The 18,943-nt window shown below is 40.3% G+C and overlaps 1 protein-coding gene across 2 annotated transcripts; it reads right to left on the bottom strand.

The window, feature by feature from the left end:
* Positions 1–894: 894 nt before the first annotated feature.
* LOC124180802 (high affinity choline transporter 1-like) lies at positions 895–16,142 on the bottom strand. Of its 2 annotated transcripts, XR_006870314.1 has the most exons (14): positions 15,900–16,142; positions 11,206–11,408; positions 9,510–9,617; positions 8,977–9,205; positions 7,347–7,575; positions 6,939–7,176; positions 6,391–6,497; positions 6,166–6,269; positions 5,936–6,066; positions 5,547–5,821; positions 4,652–5,224; positions 4,276–4,469; positions 3,372–3,704; positions 895–3,018 (listed from the first exon to the last, which is right to left on the bottom strand). XR_006870314.1 is itself a non-coding variant. In XM_046566599.1 (13 exons), exons 2-13 carry the CDS (start codon positions 11,375–11,377, stop codon positions 3,440–3,442), a joined length of 2,625 nt encoding a protein of 874 aa, XP_046422555.1. In that variant the 5' UTR covers positions 11,378–11,408; positions 15,900–16,142; the 3' UTR covers positions 895–3,439. The 2 variants fall into 2 exon arrangements, 1 of the variants encoding a protein (XP_046422555.1); XM_046566599.1 differs by having other exon boundaries at positions 895–3,704.
* Positions 16,143–18,943: the final 2,801 nt, after the last annotated feature.

Here is an 18,943-nt window from a genome sequence, read left to right as displayed (position 1 = left end):
TTATTATTCTTCAATCGACTAGACTCCAATCATTGCAAAAACGATAATCAAATCCAGGTCATACAAAGGAAATATAAAGGATTTCCTCGGTTTCAAAATTAAAAGGCACAATTGTTATGCATACAATCCAACCGTAGAAAACTACAGAAGACAAGTTGAGCTCCCTGTTCACACACAACTGGGAAGATGTGATTCAAGTTTTCTTTCATTGGTTTCAAGTTTCTCTATGTACCGTTCAATTATTTCAGAGTGCATGTCATCGTTGTCTCCTACAAAAACATCCTACAATTCACGCTAATGTGGATTTCAATTCTGAATTCGTAGTTCAATACCATTTCTGGAGCTATCTCGCAAGTGTCTCAATTACTGGCTCACACCGTACGTTAGCTTTGACCTTGCAAAGGAGAAGACATGTTAAAAACGCAGAAAAAAATCTAGCAGTTCTACCGTACGAATTATTCAAGGACGCGGAAATCTGTTCGATAGAATCTCCGAATTTTAGAAATTTGAAACATAGAAAAGACAAAATGTTGAAAAATAAAGTACGTTAATCCAAATTACAGAACCGTCAGAATCTATTCGGTCGATTTGATATCATGTCTCACTACATTCCGACTCTTCTCCGTTTCGAATCCTTAGATCAAAAAAATTCTGCGGAAGAGATCTCCATATATTTTAAACTTCTGTATCGACACTCTACTGTCTTCTGATCTTTCTAGATCATCAATATCACTCGCGCGTCGTATAAACAACACTCGGTCACGAAACAGTGGGTAATTAACTGAGGCGTCGAACTAACGATTTGATACTATAGACCTACCTTAATGAATGTATCATTCATTCCACAGAATCGAGGCATACAGTTTTTTATCTCCAAATAAAGTATACGGTACATGAATTTTCATCGGATTTATTGTTCTTATTACTAGATTTGATGGGATTTCTACAAGTTGATTCACGTTCACTGAAGTCACATGCAATTCTTGTGTACCAAATCACGCTTTATGTGGTGTGAAAGTATCAAGGTATCAAATTTCACCTAATATTTTACCTATTATTCGTATCTACCTTTTCGACTTACTTTAAACACACCTACTTATCCAGTTTTTTTTTTTTTTTTTATTGTACTGGAATTTCTCTACATCGCAGTCACAAGATGTGTGTTTCGTATTTTTGAACACATGCACACATAATTAACGTTTTTTATACACAAATATTGACTTACTGTTAAAGTGTTGTGATTAATTACCTTAGAATTCGAGTTATTTCTTATTCGAAACAATGTATAACTTCGGCTAACTAATAATAAAAGCAAACAATCATTCAGATACTTTGATAATTTAAAATGTTACGATGCAGGTGTTCGAGAAAAAGTAAATTTTCGTTATCAATGTTTCCTACACGCATTTTTTAACGTAACGAATATTGAAAAACAAAGTTTTTCAGTTGATTATTTTCATTTGAAATCTTGAGACATCAACTTAATAGCTAGTGGTTACCACTTGAGTAGACTTACCTATATCTACATATTCTACATGGAATTATACATTCTCCTATGTTTGAAGGACCATTATATGTATTTGGCACATAATTCACAGTATACAACCTCATTCATGTTGTCATAATCGAAATTGAAAAGATAATTTTAATATCAGACAATGTTCACATCATTATTATAATATTAATCTAGGCCTACATACAATCGTCATTGCATATCAATTACCATCACTCAAGTACATATGATCTCATCCTACAAATTATAATGCAACTAATATTCAGAAACGAAAAATTTCCCTGGCACATACAGATGACTGATAATCGTTAGAAAGATTCGTTTTCACGTAATGATAATCTGCTTCTACAATTCTCTCTCAAAGTAATTAGTAACTACTAACAGTCAATTTTCCCGCGGAGTTGATTAAGTCGTTGAATGTTTCCATTTCTATATTACAGATACGTACAGTTCGTAAAATTGACTTTTGAAAAGTTTTGCAATGGTTCTCTTTTTCTTAGTTTACCATTAGTTAGTTAGTAATAATACTGATATAGGTACTAGATGTTACTTATAACTTTACAAAATCATTAATTGCGTAAAATATCCTTATCAGACACACGAGTGTTGGTAGAAGTTCCTTCGTAATTGGTGTGTATTATAGGTATTCAAAGTAAATTTACGATATTTTAATATCGTAATAATATAATTTATTGTTTAGTAAACACTATAGCAGCCTGTTTCTTGATCGCAATTGCCGTAAGTCAACAGATTTTTGCTCAGTTGACGAATAAAACTCTCCAAGTATCCAACTGCTCGGTTTCATCCAGCGTAAAATTGGGGACATCAAAATGTAATTTCTCATTTCATAATCAGTCTTTGTAAAAATTTCTTATAGTATACTGATAATATGAACGTGTTTGTAAATTTTTTCCCACCTTTTCTTGATTCTTATTATTTAATATAACAAATATTCACCGTTACTTTCATCGTACCGTGTTTTTTGTTGTCATATTCATACGTTGCTTAAGTTTTATACGGTCGTCAGGCCACTATACTTTTTAAGAATTGCGTTATTCATAATACTATTTACTTCGTTATTATTGTTGCTGTTGTTGTAAGGATTAAATATACACGAATTGTATTCCTAGATATTATTTATAACTAGTTAGCTACTGGTGCAAAAATATCATTTCATTGGATTATCATGAATTTGCACGTTTGGACGTTTCGCTATGTAATATTTTTGTGTGTATTTATTCGTTCCCATAAATACGAGTACCTTTAAGGTTATATCATCGATTATTCATTCCTTGCCAACATTTAATATTACATCAAAATAAATGGTAAATCGATAGTTCGCGAATAATATTCATTATCAATTGCCACGTATTGCGGTACATTAAATATTTAACCCAACAAAAACTTCTCGTATCTACGACTACATATATTTACACGGAAATGCTGCGGAAGATCATCATTCGTCAAAAAGAAACGGTTCGAACATTTTTTTATACGCTCGTGCTTTGAAAAAATTAACAATATCGCACGTAAAACAACGCTTCGCTAATTTACGTTTCCTATTTTTATTACTATTACTATTGCTGTATTATACGAATAACGGAGCCAACTTTCCATGCCGCGGCAAAAGCTGCATCAGACAGGTCTTTCTTTTTAAAAATAGCACAAATGCTAATTTACTAAAAGAACTGCACATTTTTCCTCGAAATAATCTTCAAAAATAATGTTCCAGGTTTGAGCTTAATAGATAGTTGTGAGATGATAAGAAAATATATCATGGTCGGACCTACTGTGAAATTGTCTAAAGTACATGAAATATGAGATATTTTCCAGCACAATATGGGGTCATATAACTTACTGCATCCTTTTCTCATCAGTTGATTAGATTAAAGGAGCTTTGAAACGCGATCCTGATGCCACTCCCGTCTAGAACCTGCTTACAGCTTCATCGTCGGTAACGAAATAATTTCCAGTCTTTCCCGTCGAAGCGTACATCTTGTAAGTTGGACTGACAACCAGACCCTCGCCCGAATCTTTTTCATCGACTACAGACGAATGGCGAACGATTGCACCAGCTTTGTTATCCCTCTTGATCAGCGTCAGGCGACAGTCCTCCGGTCTCAACGGCATCGAGGGATAATTCGGCTGTCTTGCAAGCGTGGTCAAGGCTCTGTCCCCGGTCTCGTTGAAGCTGATGAACACGTGCAAAGTTCGACAAAGTTTCGGAAGTAATATATTGCGCAACGAGTGGTCTAAAGTGACGATTCTGAGTAAGTATGAAGTTAGTCACCCCTCACGAACCGAAGGCGAGTGCCGATACCATACGAACTCAGAATCGTCATTCCTCACACTTGCACACGATATTGTTCAGAATAAAAATACAAAATTAGGCGGTTTCGGCCGTCTACTGAAAATGAACGAAAAAAGCCATTTTTCTACGTATGACCAGCGCGTTGCGAAATAGCGAACCATTTCTACACTAGTGGAGAAACGATTCGCCATGTCTCAACGCGTACGTCATTCATCGAGAAATAGCGTCTTTTCGTCATTTTCAGCAGACGGCCAAAATCATCTAATTTACATTTTTACTGTGAAAAATATCGTGTGCAACTCGTGGGCAGTAACGATTCAGATTTCGTATGACATCCGCAGTCACTCGGAATCGTCCCTTTGTCCCACTCGTTGCATAATATACTACCGCGCCGATCAAATGCTCAGCTGTAATGTAGCCTGTTGCTTCAAATATAGAAAGCAAAGTGTACCTGTGGTGCCTGACGATGCCTCTCTTGATTCTACAATGCTCGTTCCCGACCTGACCATCAACCGCTGTCCCGTGAGTCCTGCAAGCCTCAACCCCTGGGACTGGAGACAGTGAGCTCGGACCGTAAGAAGTGTTGCTCTGTCTTCTGTCCAATATATGAACCAATTCCACGGAAGGAGTGGGAGAAAATGTTCCCTGTTACGTAACGTAAATGTGAAATGAGCCAAGTGCAGTACGATAAAACTGTCCGTTTAATCTGCTGTGAAGATGCATGACTCTCAACGCTCACGTATTCCGCAAAACAATAGAAGTATGAAACGATTGACATTGACGTCGCACAAATTGCTTGTTTAATGTTTCACTAGACATGTAATTACCTGCAACGACGGTCTCCTCAGAGTACCTCCCTCCATACCAATCAGCTTTACACCTTTGATGTTTTTCTTCCCCACACTGGAGTCGTTGTTAAGGTTGAGTTCCATCATTGACTTGTCGGCAATTTTGTCATTCTTTTTGCCTCTGTCGATGTTCGAAGGTTTCGCGTAAACCACGTTGTTCACCGACGTGCTGGATGCCACGGGTTTACTCTTGGTGTTCTTGTTCTGATCCTTTACCGAGTTACTGCCATGCGTGACTGGAGCTCGACTAACACTCGCCGAATTTGTGGTTAAATTTCTAACCGTCAGTATTTGATCACCAAAGAAATTATTCTGTCTAGAAGAAGTGACGGAAGTTTGATTGGCCTCCGGAGACTGCATGATGCTTTGCAAATTTTGCAAATTCTTGTTCGCGTTTTGAATAACAAAATCTGATTTCGGTTCCTCCGGCTTCTCGTACATATCATTCACGGTCTCGTAGTGCTGCGCGTCTTCATCACGGACCGATCGATTTGCGTCGTATTTCTGCATCTCATGACGATTTTCTGCATGCTCTGACCCATTCGGTGGTTCCTGAAACGTGTGTGGTCACAATTCTACAATGATGAAAATAAATGTGGAAAATAGAAAAATCTCAAGGTTTTTTTGAGCAACAACTCGAGTTCCATCAAGTGGAAAACACGGATTTGCTCGGTTATGCAGTGAGATCTGCAAGAAGAAATTTCGTCGGGTAAATTAAATCTCGAGTATTCAGCAGCGATAATCATTAGCGTGAGATACTTCAACGAATTAATGGTACAATTTTTCTAAAGGTCTGTATACCCCACGCCCCGTCAATTGAACCGTTTAACGGCCAATCGCGCTTTTCCCCCTCAGAGCAAATCAGTTCACTCACGGTAATGACGGCGTCAATTAGCGCGGCACCAGAACTGCTCTGAACAACGCCGCTCTGTTTGGATGGTTTTCCCGGTGAATAAACACCCAAGATGTCACAGCACCTTGGAAAGTACCCTCTGCCGAGTAAATTTTTGGTGAAAAAACTGACGAAAATCTGCGATATCATTGCGCAAATCATCGCTGCTGTCCGGAACGGAAACTTTTGAGTCTGTGTTGCGGAGTCGTAAAATGGATACTCGATGAGCGGTGGTATACCCAATCCCTTCTCTCCCCCTGATAAAAAAGAAGCAGCTGTCTTTTCACCAAGTTTGAAAAAAATGCAGTGGTTTCTTTCATTGTCAGTTAAAAAATCGGACTGATCGACGAAGAATTCCTTGAGCTACTTACCGGAAACTCGTAGTACGACAGCCACGAGGTATCCAAAGAGACATCCGTACGTGTCGACACAGTTGGGCCAATGTACGACGGCGAGGAGTTGCGGGAACAAAACGACGTAAACGAGATCCGAGCAGAGATAGCTACCCCAGAATTCGGGAAAAAAGTTGTTAGGATAAACTGGTACGACTTGTAATTGATTATCCGTATCATTGACGAGGGTGCAGGTACATTGTACTTACGAAAGGTAATAAACGCTGCCGACCGTCATAGCGACGGCAGCTGATAAACCTGATACGACCAAAACAGCGATACGGAGAACCCAAGCAAGCTCTTTTTCTGTCGCCTGTATGAAAGAGAATTATCTTTATATAGATAGCGACGACTCAAAGGAACCTCCCGCATCGACGGAGTCGGATGGAAAATGAAGGAACGGTGCAGGATGTGAAAAAAACACCCCTACTCACCTTGGGCCTGATCGTTAATCGATATATGTTTCTTGCGAACATTGAGCTGCTAGCCAAGATACTCGAGTCAGCGGAAGACATGACGGCGGCCGAAACAGCGCCCAGGCCTGTGATTAGAGAATTGAAGAGTATGGGCATCAAACACAGCTCATTAGCGTTCGAAGTAGTATACAGTCAACTCCATGATCCAACTTATTATCGGTAGGGAAACGAAGTGAACTAATCGGAGACTTACAGAAAGAGCGTATTTCAAACCAATAGTTGACTACAGGTCAACCAAACATACACGAATGCCCCTTACACAAGGTACAATTTGACCGTAAATTGAGTTGTCATCAAACAATACCTTGTCTCGACCTCGACATTGTTCAGGACATTTGTCGACATGGGGTTGACACAGCTTCGACTTTACAATTATTGACAGTCGTTGTACATACTACTAATGTATAATAATAATAGTTACTGTTTTCCTAGCTTTGATCAGCAAATAGTAGTAGGCATCTAGACAAGTGTGCTACCTAAGGTACCGTACTTGCATTATACGTTACCTATGAAGGAGACCCACTGAGGTGTCAAGTAACGCAGGACCAACGGTAAAACCACGTTTCCATCCTCCTGCGTTATGGTACGATTGAAACCTTCCACCAATGTCCAATCCGTCGCTTTGGCCACCAGACCCAAGAGCCCAGATGGTACCGCAAGCGTGAGGCACCCGATCATCGAGACGATCGACAAGGTTCTCGCTACCGTTGTGCTCTTGATGCTCAGGATGCGTTGAAAGTAACCCTGTAATAACGCATACGAGGTTTTGGATATGGTGATTGATTTCGGAATCGTATATACATCCCTCTTCAAAGACTTGTGTAATTTTTGCTATGCGGAAACGAGTGCGATGATTAAAGTATGTGACTCAGTGTCTATCAGCGCGATGACATTATGGTAGAGCTGTTTTATACCTGCCATGGAATTCCACCGAAGACGAGGAGCAACATGCCGTCGATCCATTCACCCATATCTTCTTCTCTAATTTCGCCAAGCCAGTCTTTCGTCGGTAGATTCTTCTCCAATGAGACTGCCGAGTGCATTACGGCAAACGGGGCGGCAACCGCCAGACCAAGAGTTATGCAAGCGAGCTGCAAGGCGTCCGTGCAAGCGACGGAATACAGACCACCGCAAACCGTGTACCTGGTAGAAACGTCGTTGAAAGAGAATACTGAGGGTCGCCTTGATTGTTTTACTTTGAAAATTTCTTGATTCTGACGATGGTACACAAATACGATAAGCTTTACGGTTACGATCGATTGTCGATGAAGAGCGGAAATTGAGAAAAAAAGATACGCAAAGTGGCACTTGGAAGTTAATTATACCGTTTTGCCGAAGACGTAAAAAGGTAAGTACTCGCGATGTATTCATTGCCAAATGAATGAGTATATTCGGTCTTCTTGGCTCCCTTTTAAATAATTTCAGAAATTAATATTATACGATTGTCGGATTATTGTGCAGATACACCTTTCTTTTTCAACGTTATATTTACTCTTCACCAAGAACCAGGAGTGAAGACGAGTATAAGTCTTTACAACAACCGCTGACAAGCGTAACCCAAGGATAATTCTTTTGTGTACCCGTGATATTGCTTCGGTCCATTCGAGGAGGCTTTACATTCCGATATCTCCTGATTCGAATATACCTATACTTGATATTCACGCATCGAAAGGAATTCTGCGAAAATATTCATTTCAATAACCTTTAAGAAACATTTCTTATAATGAGAAAAAATTATTTTCCATTTTTTTCAATTAAATGCATTGATGGATTACACTTTTTCTCTGTACAACTAGCCCGAAAGCGAACGACTATGCTTAGAAACTGCTCGAATGTTTTGCATATTTTTGAAGTGCCCGAACCTTGCATCATTTTAATGACGTGTGGTGTTTCTTAAGAATATTTTAATTGTTAATTTTATGGACGCATACGTATTACAAAAGATCCGGATAATTATGATCATGATGAGAAAAGAAAAAATAAACTCTGAGGGATTCGTTGTATAATATAATGCAAATGTCTAAATGAGCGGACGCTTATCGTCGCTTCACTGGACCGCTCAGCGAATTCTCCAGACTGCGGCGTCGTTATCTTTTCCTTGTCTATTCTCTAGTTCTATTTTATTGTTTCGCGTCGTCCCTAGCGTCTCAGGGACAAATCAAGCTTTTTTTTTATATCCGAAGATTGGTCGTCGAACGATTCGCTACGCTGCCTCTCGTAATGGGATGGATGCCCGCCGTGAAATTGAGGGAAAAATGTTATCAAGTCACCGAGGGTAGCTTGCTGACTCACCCCTCAGCCCGAAAGCTGAAGCCTGAGACGTTGTGCATGCCGCACTAAATTCTGTCGAACTTATCGATAAACCTTTTCTTGGCATTTTAAATTATTATCATTATTAGGCGAATTAATTTTCGCCGTGCGGTTCACACGCCTTTTGCTAAACGTTATTGCTTGTCGATAAATGGCACGACTCAAGTAATCAGAAAGTTTTGGTATCAACGTGCGAATTAAGAAATATTTTTGAAAATACCAGTAGTTACTTACACTGCGGCTAGCAGAGCAGAGGCACAGATGCTGACGTTGGAGTCGATTCCAGCAACGACGGAAAGGGAGCTGCCCAGGGCACTGAGTACCGCTCCACACCAAAAAAGATCGCCGCAAAGAGCCGGCAGGAAGAGAAGTCCTCCCACTCGAGCACCGTATCGTTGTTGAAACGGGTCGAGCATTGTTACGTACTCGGCGTTCCTCATCGGCTTCACAAATAGCAGGGCGCCTTTGAAGCGAGAGATGTTGAATATGAAAAAGGCAAGGTCGATATTTTTCAAAAGATGCGTCGAGCTCAACGCAGAAGAGCGATGTAATTGGTCAAACGAAATCAATTGAAGGACGGATGCTGGACTAAACCGAGTGACAAGATTTGTTTGCATATATAGGACTTACAGCTGTGAAAGAGGAGTTCGCTGATTTGAAAGACTTTGAAAGCAATCTGGATATGTTCTTTGGAACGTACACAGAAACTTGATTTTTCTCGGTTTATTCCCCGTTTCTATCCATCCCCTCGATTCAAACCCACTTACCGAATAGTAGGCTCAGACTGTAACCAATTGGTACTTGACACCAAGCCAATCCTCTGGTGAACATCGCCTCCGCAGTTCCATTGATGAAACCACCACCGACCCACGTTGCTGTAAAAAAAAAAAAAACGAATCCTAATGAAGTTGGTATGATGTTGAGAATTGAAAACATTCCATATTCAGACTGTGAGACTTGTTGATTACAGTATTGTTACGAGTACTACGCTATTTGAAGAGATGAAACAAGTGACCTTTTATACACCGTCCAGCGTAAGGAACTTTGTGGAATACAAGTACTAACGAGCTTCGAGGATAATCCTAATTCGTAACTCATAACTCAGACTAAGACAAAATTTGAGAGAACAATTAGTATAATTTGTCATACAAGTTAACATCGCCGGTATAATAAAATGAGAACGTTGAGTTTTGCATTAAAGGATCATCAACAGAGATTCACCGCTACGCCGTTAATGGGAACAGTATATCTTCAAGTGGAATGTTTATTATAACGATGAACGCATTTGGGACCGCGCAACGGTATGGTTCTCAGGCTAGGAGGGCTTTAATTTCAACGTAGGTATGAAAAACTAGAGTACTGAAAATACGGTGGCAGCGGGTGGTATAATAAGGGAAAAACGCAAACAGAAAACAAAACAAACAAAAAAAAAAGTGCAGGATACGGGTAGATGGAGGAAACACGTAGCAATATGATAAAAAACGAGGCATTGTGGTATGCCATCCCTTCCCAACGTGTGGAGGATTTCAGAGAGGAATATGTGAAAGCATTTAAAAGAACCGCAACTGTAGCTTACAACCGGGCGTGAGCGACAGTAGTCGTTCAACATTTCACATACCTTATACTCTCAGAGTCGCGTTAGTCTGATTTACAGTGCACCTTGCGGGTCGATTTGAATGGCGAAGTATGCCGAAGCAAATGGAAGCTGATGGAACGCGGATGAATGGATAAAATAGGTTTTGAAAATTCTCTCTCACACTGTCAAAGCTTCAGCAGTCTGCAGCTCCGGGTAACCGGGGTACATTCATTAGGGTAATGGCTAATGCGGAACACAAATGGCTCTGGGCGTTCAATTACACGAAAGCCGCGATATCGGTGGAATTACGAATGATATCCGCGTGGTTTACCATGTTGTACGGATCTTTCTTTCCGTTTCACCCGAATTGGAGGTCCCTTCACTTTCGTTCGGCGGGATTCGGTACCGAAGATCGTAAATCGCGTCCAGTCAAAATTGGGCGAGTGGAACGATCTGCGGATTACGTGAACTGCGAGGAAAATCCGTGGGTGAATCGCGCGTCATGATTACCGAGTCCCTCAGGCACTCGGGCCGAGTAGATGAGGCCATTGTTTCATATTTAAAAAAAAGTTTCGAGCGCTTCACCCGTTCGCCAAGAGTCTGGCGGTGAATTTTTCCACTAATTAAGTCAAATGAAATATGAAGTAGAAAAGGTCGGAGTTCTCCGCGGCGCGCCGAAGGACTTTCCCGTCTTTCTCTTGAGAGGCATAATAGCCGCCTATACCGACGGTTTTCACTGTCTAACTAAATCCATTTTCTCTCAACACATCTACACGCAAAATTCCGAGACCTGAACCGCCTTAATTAACTGACTTAACGCGGAGGCGGTCATAGTCACGACACAATGAAAAGATAGAGCCGGGCAAAGAGACTCCAACATTACTCACCGATGAGAGTCAGCACTCCGAGGAAGAGACCGAGGCCTCTGTTCGCCAGCAGCATGTCGTCCTGCCCTCTTTGCATCTTGTTCTTCTTCACCGTCGCTGCCCAGACACCAACGCCGAGAACAGCGGCGTAGAATACGGCCACCCCAGCGACCCCTGCCACGTAGATTCCCATCTTCCAGTCTTCCGCGGAGTCAGCTTTTGCCCTGAAAACATCAGAGACACTCTGTTACACTTAAGACGGAAGGAATCCTGCAGGAACATAGAGCCCGCCATGGTTCACTGGTTCACGTCGAGATTAACCCGTGCGCCCATTCAAGCGCGAAGAAAATGCCTTCCTTTATTATTTTTTGCTCACCCTCACCCGGCAACCCGCAGAGCTGACAGTGCCAATGTTGAATGACGTTTATTCGGAGTGCGTGAATGATCTGCGGATATGCATGTAAAAGTGCGATGTGTTCGTGCTAAATCACACACATCGGATGCCCGGCAAGGGCACGGAAGTACCTCACCTTCCCGTCGGGCTCGAGTGAACTCGTGGGGTTGGTGTATTTTTTTTTTTTTCTTTTTATTTTTTATTCAAGTATTACGTTACTGAACACGGTCACAGGATCAGCTCATTCTGAAACAATGTAGAACAACGGCACCGAGATGATTTAACGGGCGTTTCTTTGTCAGTAGGATGTGTCAAGTGTCGAATTATTTGTACCGCGTACCGCAGTTTGACCAAAGGTATAACGATTCAGATTCAAACCCTGGGTAAAATTTCAGTAGTAGCCAAAAAAATCAGTAAACGTTTCATGTATATACAGGCGTAGAGTTCAGGTACTGAAATAGAACAGTGACCTCTTTTCCTAGATTGTCACGTCAACTTTCACATTTAAATGGAATTGAATGAATTTTCATCTAGCAGTCGAGAAATGCCAGAGCTAATCCGAGCGTCGCAAACTCTTCAAGGATTCTCTCTCTCTCTCTCTCTCTCTCGAAGTACTAGAAATAAATTGTCATTTCAATAGCATGTATAATACGCTTTCCTAAAGTGCCTCTAAACTCGCTATACAATGCTAATCGGGTCACTTCAACGCTGCTTCGTTTTGCATAAAACCACTCTCGGCATTTCGACTTGTGTACCATATTCGTATGTTTTTTTGTAATTAGTATCCAGCGTGAAAGCACGAGACGAGAGGGAAAACAAAGGTGTAGAAGAACACCCTTCTGTATCATGCAATCGTTAACCAGTTATAAATCCTCGAATTGAACGCAGACTTGTCATACTTTGAGGAATGAAAGGAAAAATGTTTACAGAAAACAATTTACCCCGTCAGAGATGCGAATTCATTGTCATAAGAGAATTATTTCCAACGAAGAATACATTTCCGACAGAATTTCAAGAGCCTTACTCTCCGCGTGTGTAATATAAATGTTGTTTTACGAAGACTGTGTGAAAAAGGAAGTTTAAAAAACCGGCTCATCCGTAGCAAAGAGAATACTGTAATGTCAGCGAGTTTAAAGGAGGCACCTCAGTCTGACTCTATGAATATGCGAACACCGTGTACTCTAATCAAAGTGACGCCTGCAGCGTCTTCGCCGCGACGCACATACGTAGCGTGTAAAACAATTGTTACGTGGACAGGATCTGCGAGAAAACGAATCCTTGTGAAACACCGAATTGAGCCGGACGTGTAGACGGGCAGTGATAACTCACGAGCAGGGTCAAACGGGGTTTCCGACAGTTTCAACCCTTGTAAATGGAAGCTCGTGGAATGCGCGAAGAATGTGTTTAAATTAACAAGCCGGTATATTCAAGTATTTACAGCCATGTTCATCCTACGAACCTCCAGACGGCCAATGAACTTCCCCAAACAATTTCTACTTTCTGAATACAACATTTTCGTCATTACATCTCACGCTGAACCAGCGAGGCTTTTCTATGACGTGATAAAAAATAACGCACAACGAAGATTAAAGCGAGCCCATTCAGAGCTTGCGGCGAAATTTCGTTGAAACTGTAGGGAATTTTTTTTCGTACAACAAAGGGGAGGGAGATTTAATATTTCAGAATCAGTTTTTCGCATAGCGACAAATCCCTGTATAATAACAAACATAAGTTCCGCTTGAACTATTTCATCCGGAGTCCAGAATATATCACGAAACTTGAACAGAGAGCTGAAATGAAACTTTGCGAAAACTGCGATCCCTGCATCGAAGTACAATAATTTAATTAAACCCTCCGTTAATTGGCGGACGGGCAGTTGAGCCTGCAATTAGCATTATACCGGTAGCATATAGATATATATCCTATATCACGATAGCTCGGGAGTAGCGAACAATTATCAGTCGAACCCGCTGTAATAGCATATGTTAGAGCCGTGAAATCGCGGTTTCAGTTACGGTATCGATTGCACCTGGTGCACTTTAAAGTCCAGCGAATTTTTTGCCGGGATACCCTGCACCTAAACTCCATTTCACGGGTCACGAACGTGGCGAGTGACGATCGACCGTCGATAGTCCAACGGAGTTGAAATTATGAGATCTTTGACTTGCTATTTTTCACCCTGTCTGATACAGGCGTCAACTGACCTCCTGGAGCAAACTTCAATTAACCAAAATTCCAATTTACAACAGCCGCTCAAGCGTGCACGCGACAACGGTTTTAGATTGACGACGACCTGTTTCTGACGACGACCGGGGTCATGGCCCGGTACGAAACGCTGAAAGCCCTCAATTTCTGCACAGGGGCCACTACATTAGAGGTTGCGATTTCTCCGATGCATATATATGCGAGCCTGCCAGCACTTTGCAAGCTCACCACGCCGCGTTCCATCCAAATTCCATTACACCAGCACACAGACCGACCACAGCTTATCAATTTCGCATGTTACTCAACCAGGCGAGTCAAGCTGTCGACAACTCCCACTGTGAGTCATAACTTGACGTTCGATTGGTCAATTTTATGTGGATATAGTGACTGATGAGAATTGGGCAAATATGCATGGCTTATAGACGCGTTATCAGAGAAACTTTTGCTTTCAATAAACAACGGCTGCCAGCACTCGGGCTGTACATCAACATGTAGCAGAAATTTACTGCGAACAGTTTGCAAAGAAAGGGTGAATATTCAACTCGCGTGGTGCAGAGGGAGGATGAAACAACATGCTGGATCTGCTAACGAGGGGTTCGAAGGAGTGATCGAGAGTTACAAGTGTGTCGAAACTGCACCATGAATTATGCCGGAAACACGATCTGCCAATTATCACAATTCCCTGATCGTGAAACTCAGGGGAAAATGGCAAGGTGACACGGTTCCAGATTTGAACGGTTCTGTGCAACGATCAGTCTCGCGTTCACGTGCATGGAAAATATGATTCCGGAGGTTTCGCTGCAGCTGTCTATTCTCGCCAAAAGGTAAAAAGGTGTTTCATATTCTGCATATACAGGGAGAGTGTCGGCTGTGCACTGATGCAAATGAAATCTAACGCCGCTTTCAAACTTTCTGCCTGTATCGTGTTCCACCAACGTTTCAGTGAAATGTTCAACCTTTCTTCCAGGATAGATGCATCGTGGAAACTCTGGCGCGGTGAGCATTCCAAGTGCTCTCAAGTCCTTAGTGCTGGGTTTATAGATCGTTTCGAAACGTATTATGCTTCGTGCAGGAGTGAAGCATTTTCTGGGATGATTAGTTGACGGTAAGGGTCGTAGTTGAATTACTCGTATTACGAGAAGCGATCGATCAGTGGTAGGCAACTCGAATGATTAAAATGCGATTCGACATCGGAACGTACCTCGTTGTATAAAATTTCTGTCAAAAAATGTAGTTCAAATTTAAACCTCATTACTCGAAAGCCTCAATTCTCGTAGACTTACCTACCATTCGTATTAGCTTTTTCACTCCCTCCCCTCATTTGGTTTCTTTTTTAATTGTTTATTACACCATAACGCGGCGGTTTTGAGGAGAAGAAATTATGATAACGAGGCACTTTCACATTGAGTATAATATAATAGCGAGCAAGAATTCTTTCCAAGCGGTATAATCACCTCATTATCGCACGCTATCCTCGTATACCAAGATTTGAGAGTCGACAAAAATATTTATGTATCAGTTTCTTCGAGTAGCGCGGAGTTTGCGGTAAGTATGAGTTCGCGACGTGATCTGATATACACCGAGAGTGCCTGAGTATGCGTATAATCCACTCTAAAAACCAGCGCATAGCATGGTAACATCGTCCTTATTTAATGGATACCAAGGAAAGCTTTTCAAGAGTGTGTCTATAGTAACCGGAACATTGAAAATTTCGTAAATCCAACTTCCTTCCTCAATGCAAGGAGGGTATAGATGCAAACATTTGTCTCAATTATATTTCAGTGCAACTCTGCAACAGTGATACAGAGTTCTGGAGTCGGTACAATATCTTAAACATCAATGAGTGTACCCATCTATAAAAATAAAACAAAACAAAAAAAAACGCTGACGATGGTTGTACAAGCTCACGAAGTAGTCACGTAACGAACGGTCGTAAAATGCACTGTTTTATTTAATTTCACTCGGTTTGTCGAAAGTCACTCTATTTTCCAGAAGGCCCGATTGACGAATCTTTGTAAACGTTGCACAAAAAAGAAAAAAAAAAAAGAAATCAATGTAATCCTCGGCTTCCCTTACGACTGATTAATTTTTCTTCTTCTTTAATTATTGCACTCACCGTTTCAACTTGCATCCAGCTTGATTCAGATTGGTATCATCATCCTGTGTGTGGGAATATCGTCTCAAAGTTCAACGTGAACCCGAAGCGAAACGTGATCTGGTACACGAGTTGAGGATGAACCCTGCGAAAACGTCGCCGTGAAACGAGAATCGTACGACTGAATATCTGGCCCAGCATCCGCGCTGGACCGTCGAGGGGCTGGATCCACGTGCTGGGGAACCGCCGTATTGATCCATTCGCGCAAACTCCCGCTACTGAGGGTGCGTCCAGAAAATTTTCGAAGGTCTGACACACGACGACTGATGCACCGCGGGCGGCCTCGACGCGAGTCCGAGTTTTGAAGTCGTCGTACCATTTCGAGAGGTTCGCGACAAATTTATAAGCCGCGATTTGGATGAGCGGATTTGAAGTTCTGCCAAAAAAAAAAAAATAAATAAATAAATAGTGACGCATGCAGTAAAGCTAATTGTGTCTGTTATAAATTCTACGACAAAACCAAGTTCCGTACCTATGTATGTAGTATCGTGACTATTGTTTATTTATTACTATTTTCACGTACTTACTAGTAGGTGCTATTTGTTTATTAGATTTTTCAACAACGTAGACTTTTTCAGTACAGTTCCCAGTTCAGTGTATCTGTTGTTATTCTACTGCTATTCGTGGCTGTGAGCAGATGACTGATGCGTATATATATACATATTTTTTTAATTGTAATAAGTAGAAATATTGTTAAAAATGATCTATCTTTTAATGAGGTTTCCATAAAAAATTAAGACGTTTGTTTTTTCCCCAATTTCAATTTGTACTCTGTACAAACAAGAAATCTTGATGGAAAATTTTTGATAATACGTAATTGTTGCAATTCATATTGATTTACACTCAACATAAGCAATATTTCAAATAAACAAATTATGAGTGCTAGGAAAAATGTAGCTTTTCATTTCATTTATGATAGAATAAGATAACGAACGGAATGCTAAACGGAAACCGCAAATTGACTGTGACGATTGTTTTTTTTTTTTACGTAAATTAACTGTCTTGAACGAGAATGTCTGAAAAATCATGATAGACATTTAATTTTAGGTAAAAAACCAATTTGGTTTCCGTGATACCTGGTCAAGGCATGTGTCTACTTTGGAAAATTTATATACCGAAAGTATATATTATGCATAATTGAATTGGGTAATAACAATCAACGATAAAGTCGAATAAACTTTACAAAAACAAGAATAAATTGGCCACTGTACCGTAATATAGTCCTCGCACCATTGCTGCTTCAGAGTTGGCAATCCAGCTGCTTGTCCACTCATCATGAGTATCTGGCTGAGCTGAACGATGAGACTGATTTTTGATTTTGGTTATAGGATCGATACGTACATACGGAAATTCTAGGATTACAAGTATTCAAATCCTGGATCTCACCTGAAATTTCTAGCATGTATTAAACAATTGTTTTCTCTTAGCCTCGTAAAAATAATTAATAAATCGAGATTTTGTAATCTCGATGTAGAATAATTGAATAATCTAACGACTGGCTTACAATTAAAGAAACGATTACTTACCAGATACAAAAATAATTTCAGATTTTCAGCTAAATTTGGAGAAACGCGAGCGGTTCAATGGATTCCAAATTTTTTCATCCTTACAGGCAACATCCTTGAACATCGTCGAGTTGTTCTTCAGTTAATGAGTCGGTAAAACTACTGCAATTGAATTATGTGTTCAATATTCCCAATTCTTACATGAAAAATTTTGGTCGATCCGTTTTGGGACAATAATTAACTGACGGAATAATTGAATAAACACTTGTTCGGATTGATACGGAGTAATGATAAAAATTTCCAACTTCATTTCAAACTGTTCTAGGGTATTTGTTTATCAGTACCTTATTCTTCTCGTAAATACTTCTCAAGATACAGACGAATAAATACCCACGTAGTATTTGAACTAAAGTTGAAAAATCGAAAACAAATTTGCGCTATTTTTTGTCATTCAATTAATAAAATACGATACAAACAAACTGATCGCCCTTTATCTAGCCTCGTGGACTCCACGCAACATCTATTCTAACAGCTTTCACAATTAGAATATTTGATTCCTCGAGTATTCGATACCTTGGTGCGCATAGCATCTTGACCGCTTCGTATCTCATCACCGGTCAAGTTTATGTGGCATGCACGCATGCTTTTTGATGCAGAATTTGACGGCCTTTCAGATGTCGATGAGAAATATAAACTGTTACATTTGAAAAAACCAAGTTGACCTTCAGCTAGCATTGGCGGCTCACCTTACGAAAATTATGACACTCTCGCCTCCTTTTCCTCTTCGATCCTTATATATTTTGCAGGAAACACTATTTCGTATCTTGCTTAGTTCCGGAGTAATCAGCCTGCGGCGAATAAAATAAAACACTCTGTTAACTGCGATTTCAAGTACAATTACATCTGAACATTTAGCCATGAGTTACAAACTGAGGATAAAAATGAGAGTGAGAATAATATTGGTAATAATAATAATTATTATTACAATAACAACAACAAAGCCATTCAATATCATTGTCATTTAAAAAAAAAAAAGTATTAATCACGATGCGATGATAAAGTAATTGAGTAGGTTAATTATTTGGAAGTATAATGATTTTTTATTGTCTTAGATTTCTAAGAATATTATCTGTATATAATATAATAACCATTATGTTTAAGTATTCTCTTCTTGTGTCATGAAATCCGTTTCGAAGGCCCAAGCATGAAATACGGAATTTTAATGAATTCAGTCAATTTTGTACCAGAAGCTCAATTAAATTAGAAACGAAACAGTTATCAAATTAAATAGACCGGCTCCGTGCCCTTGTACCCACAGAACTGTGCACCAGCAAAAAGTCAGCATACGAAGGAATTGTACAGGGAGTTCTGTCAGATTGTAACTCCACATTTGATTGCCTAGTAATTTTGTTAAATACATTGAGACTGAAGCTATCTAAAGTTACACGGGTATCTGGTTTCTGTCCTCTGTAAGCCTGAAACTTGTAAGATATTGATGTG

Source organism: Neodiprion fabricii, chromosome 1, assembly GCF_021155785.1.
Source record: "Neodiprion fabricii isolate iyNeoFabr1 chromosome 1, iyNeoFabr1.1, whole genome shotgun sequence".
In the NCBI taxonomy this organism is placed as follows: domain Eukaryota; kingdom Metazoa; phylum Arthropoda; class Insecta; order Hymenoptera; family Diprionidae; genus Neodiprion; species Neodiprion fabricii.
The sequence above is the reverse complement of the archived record's forward strand: the minus strand, read 5'-3'. Positions and strand labels throughout refer to the sequence as shown.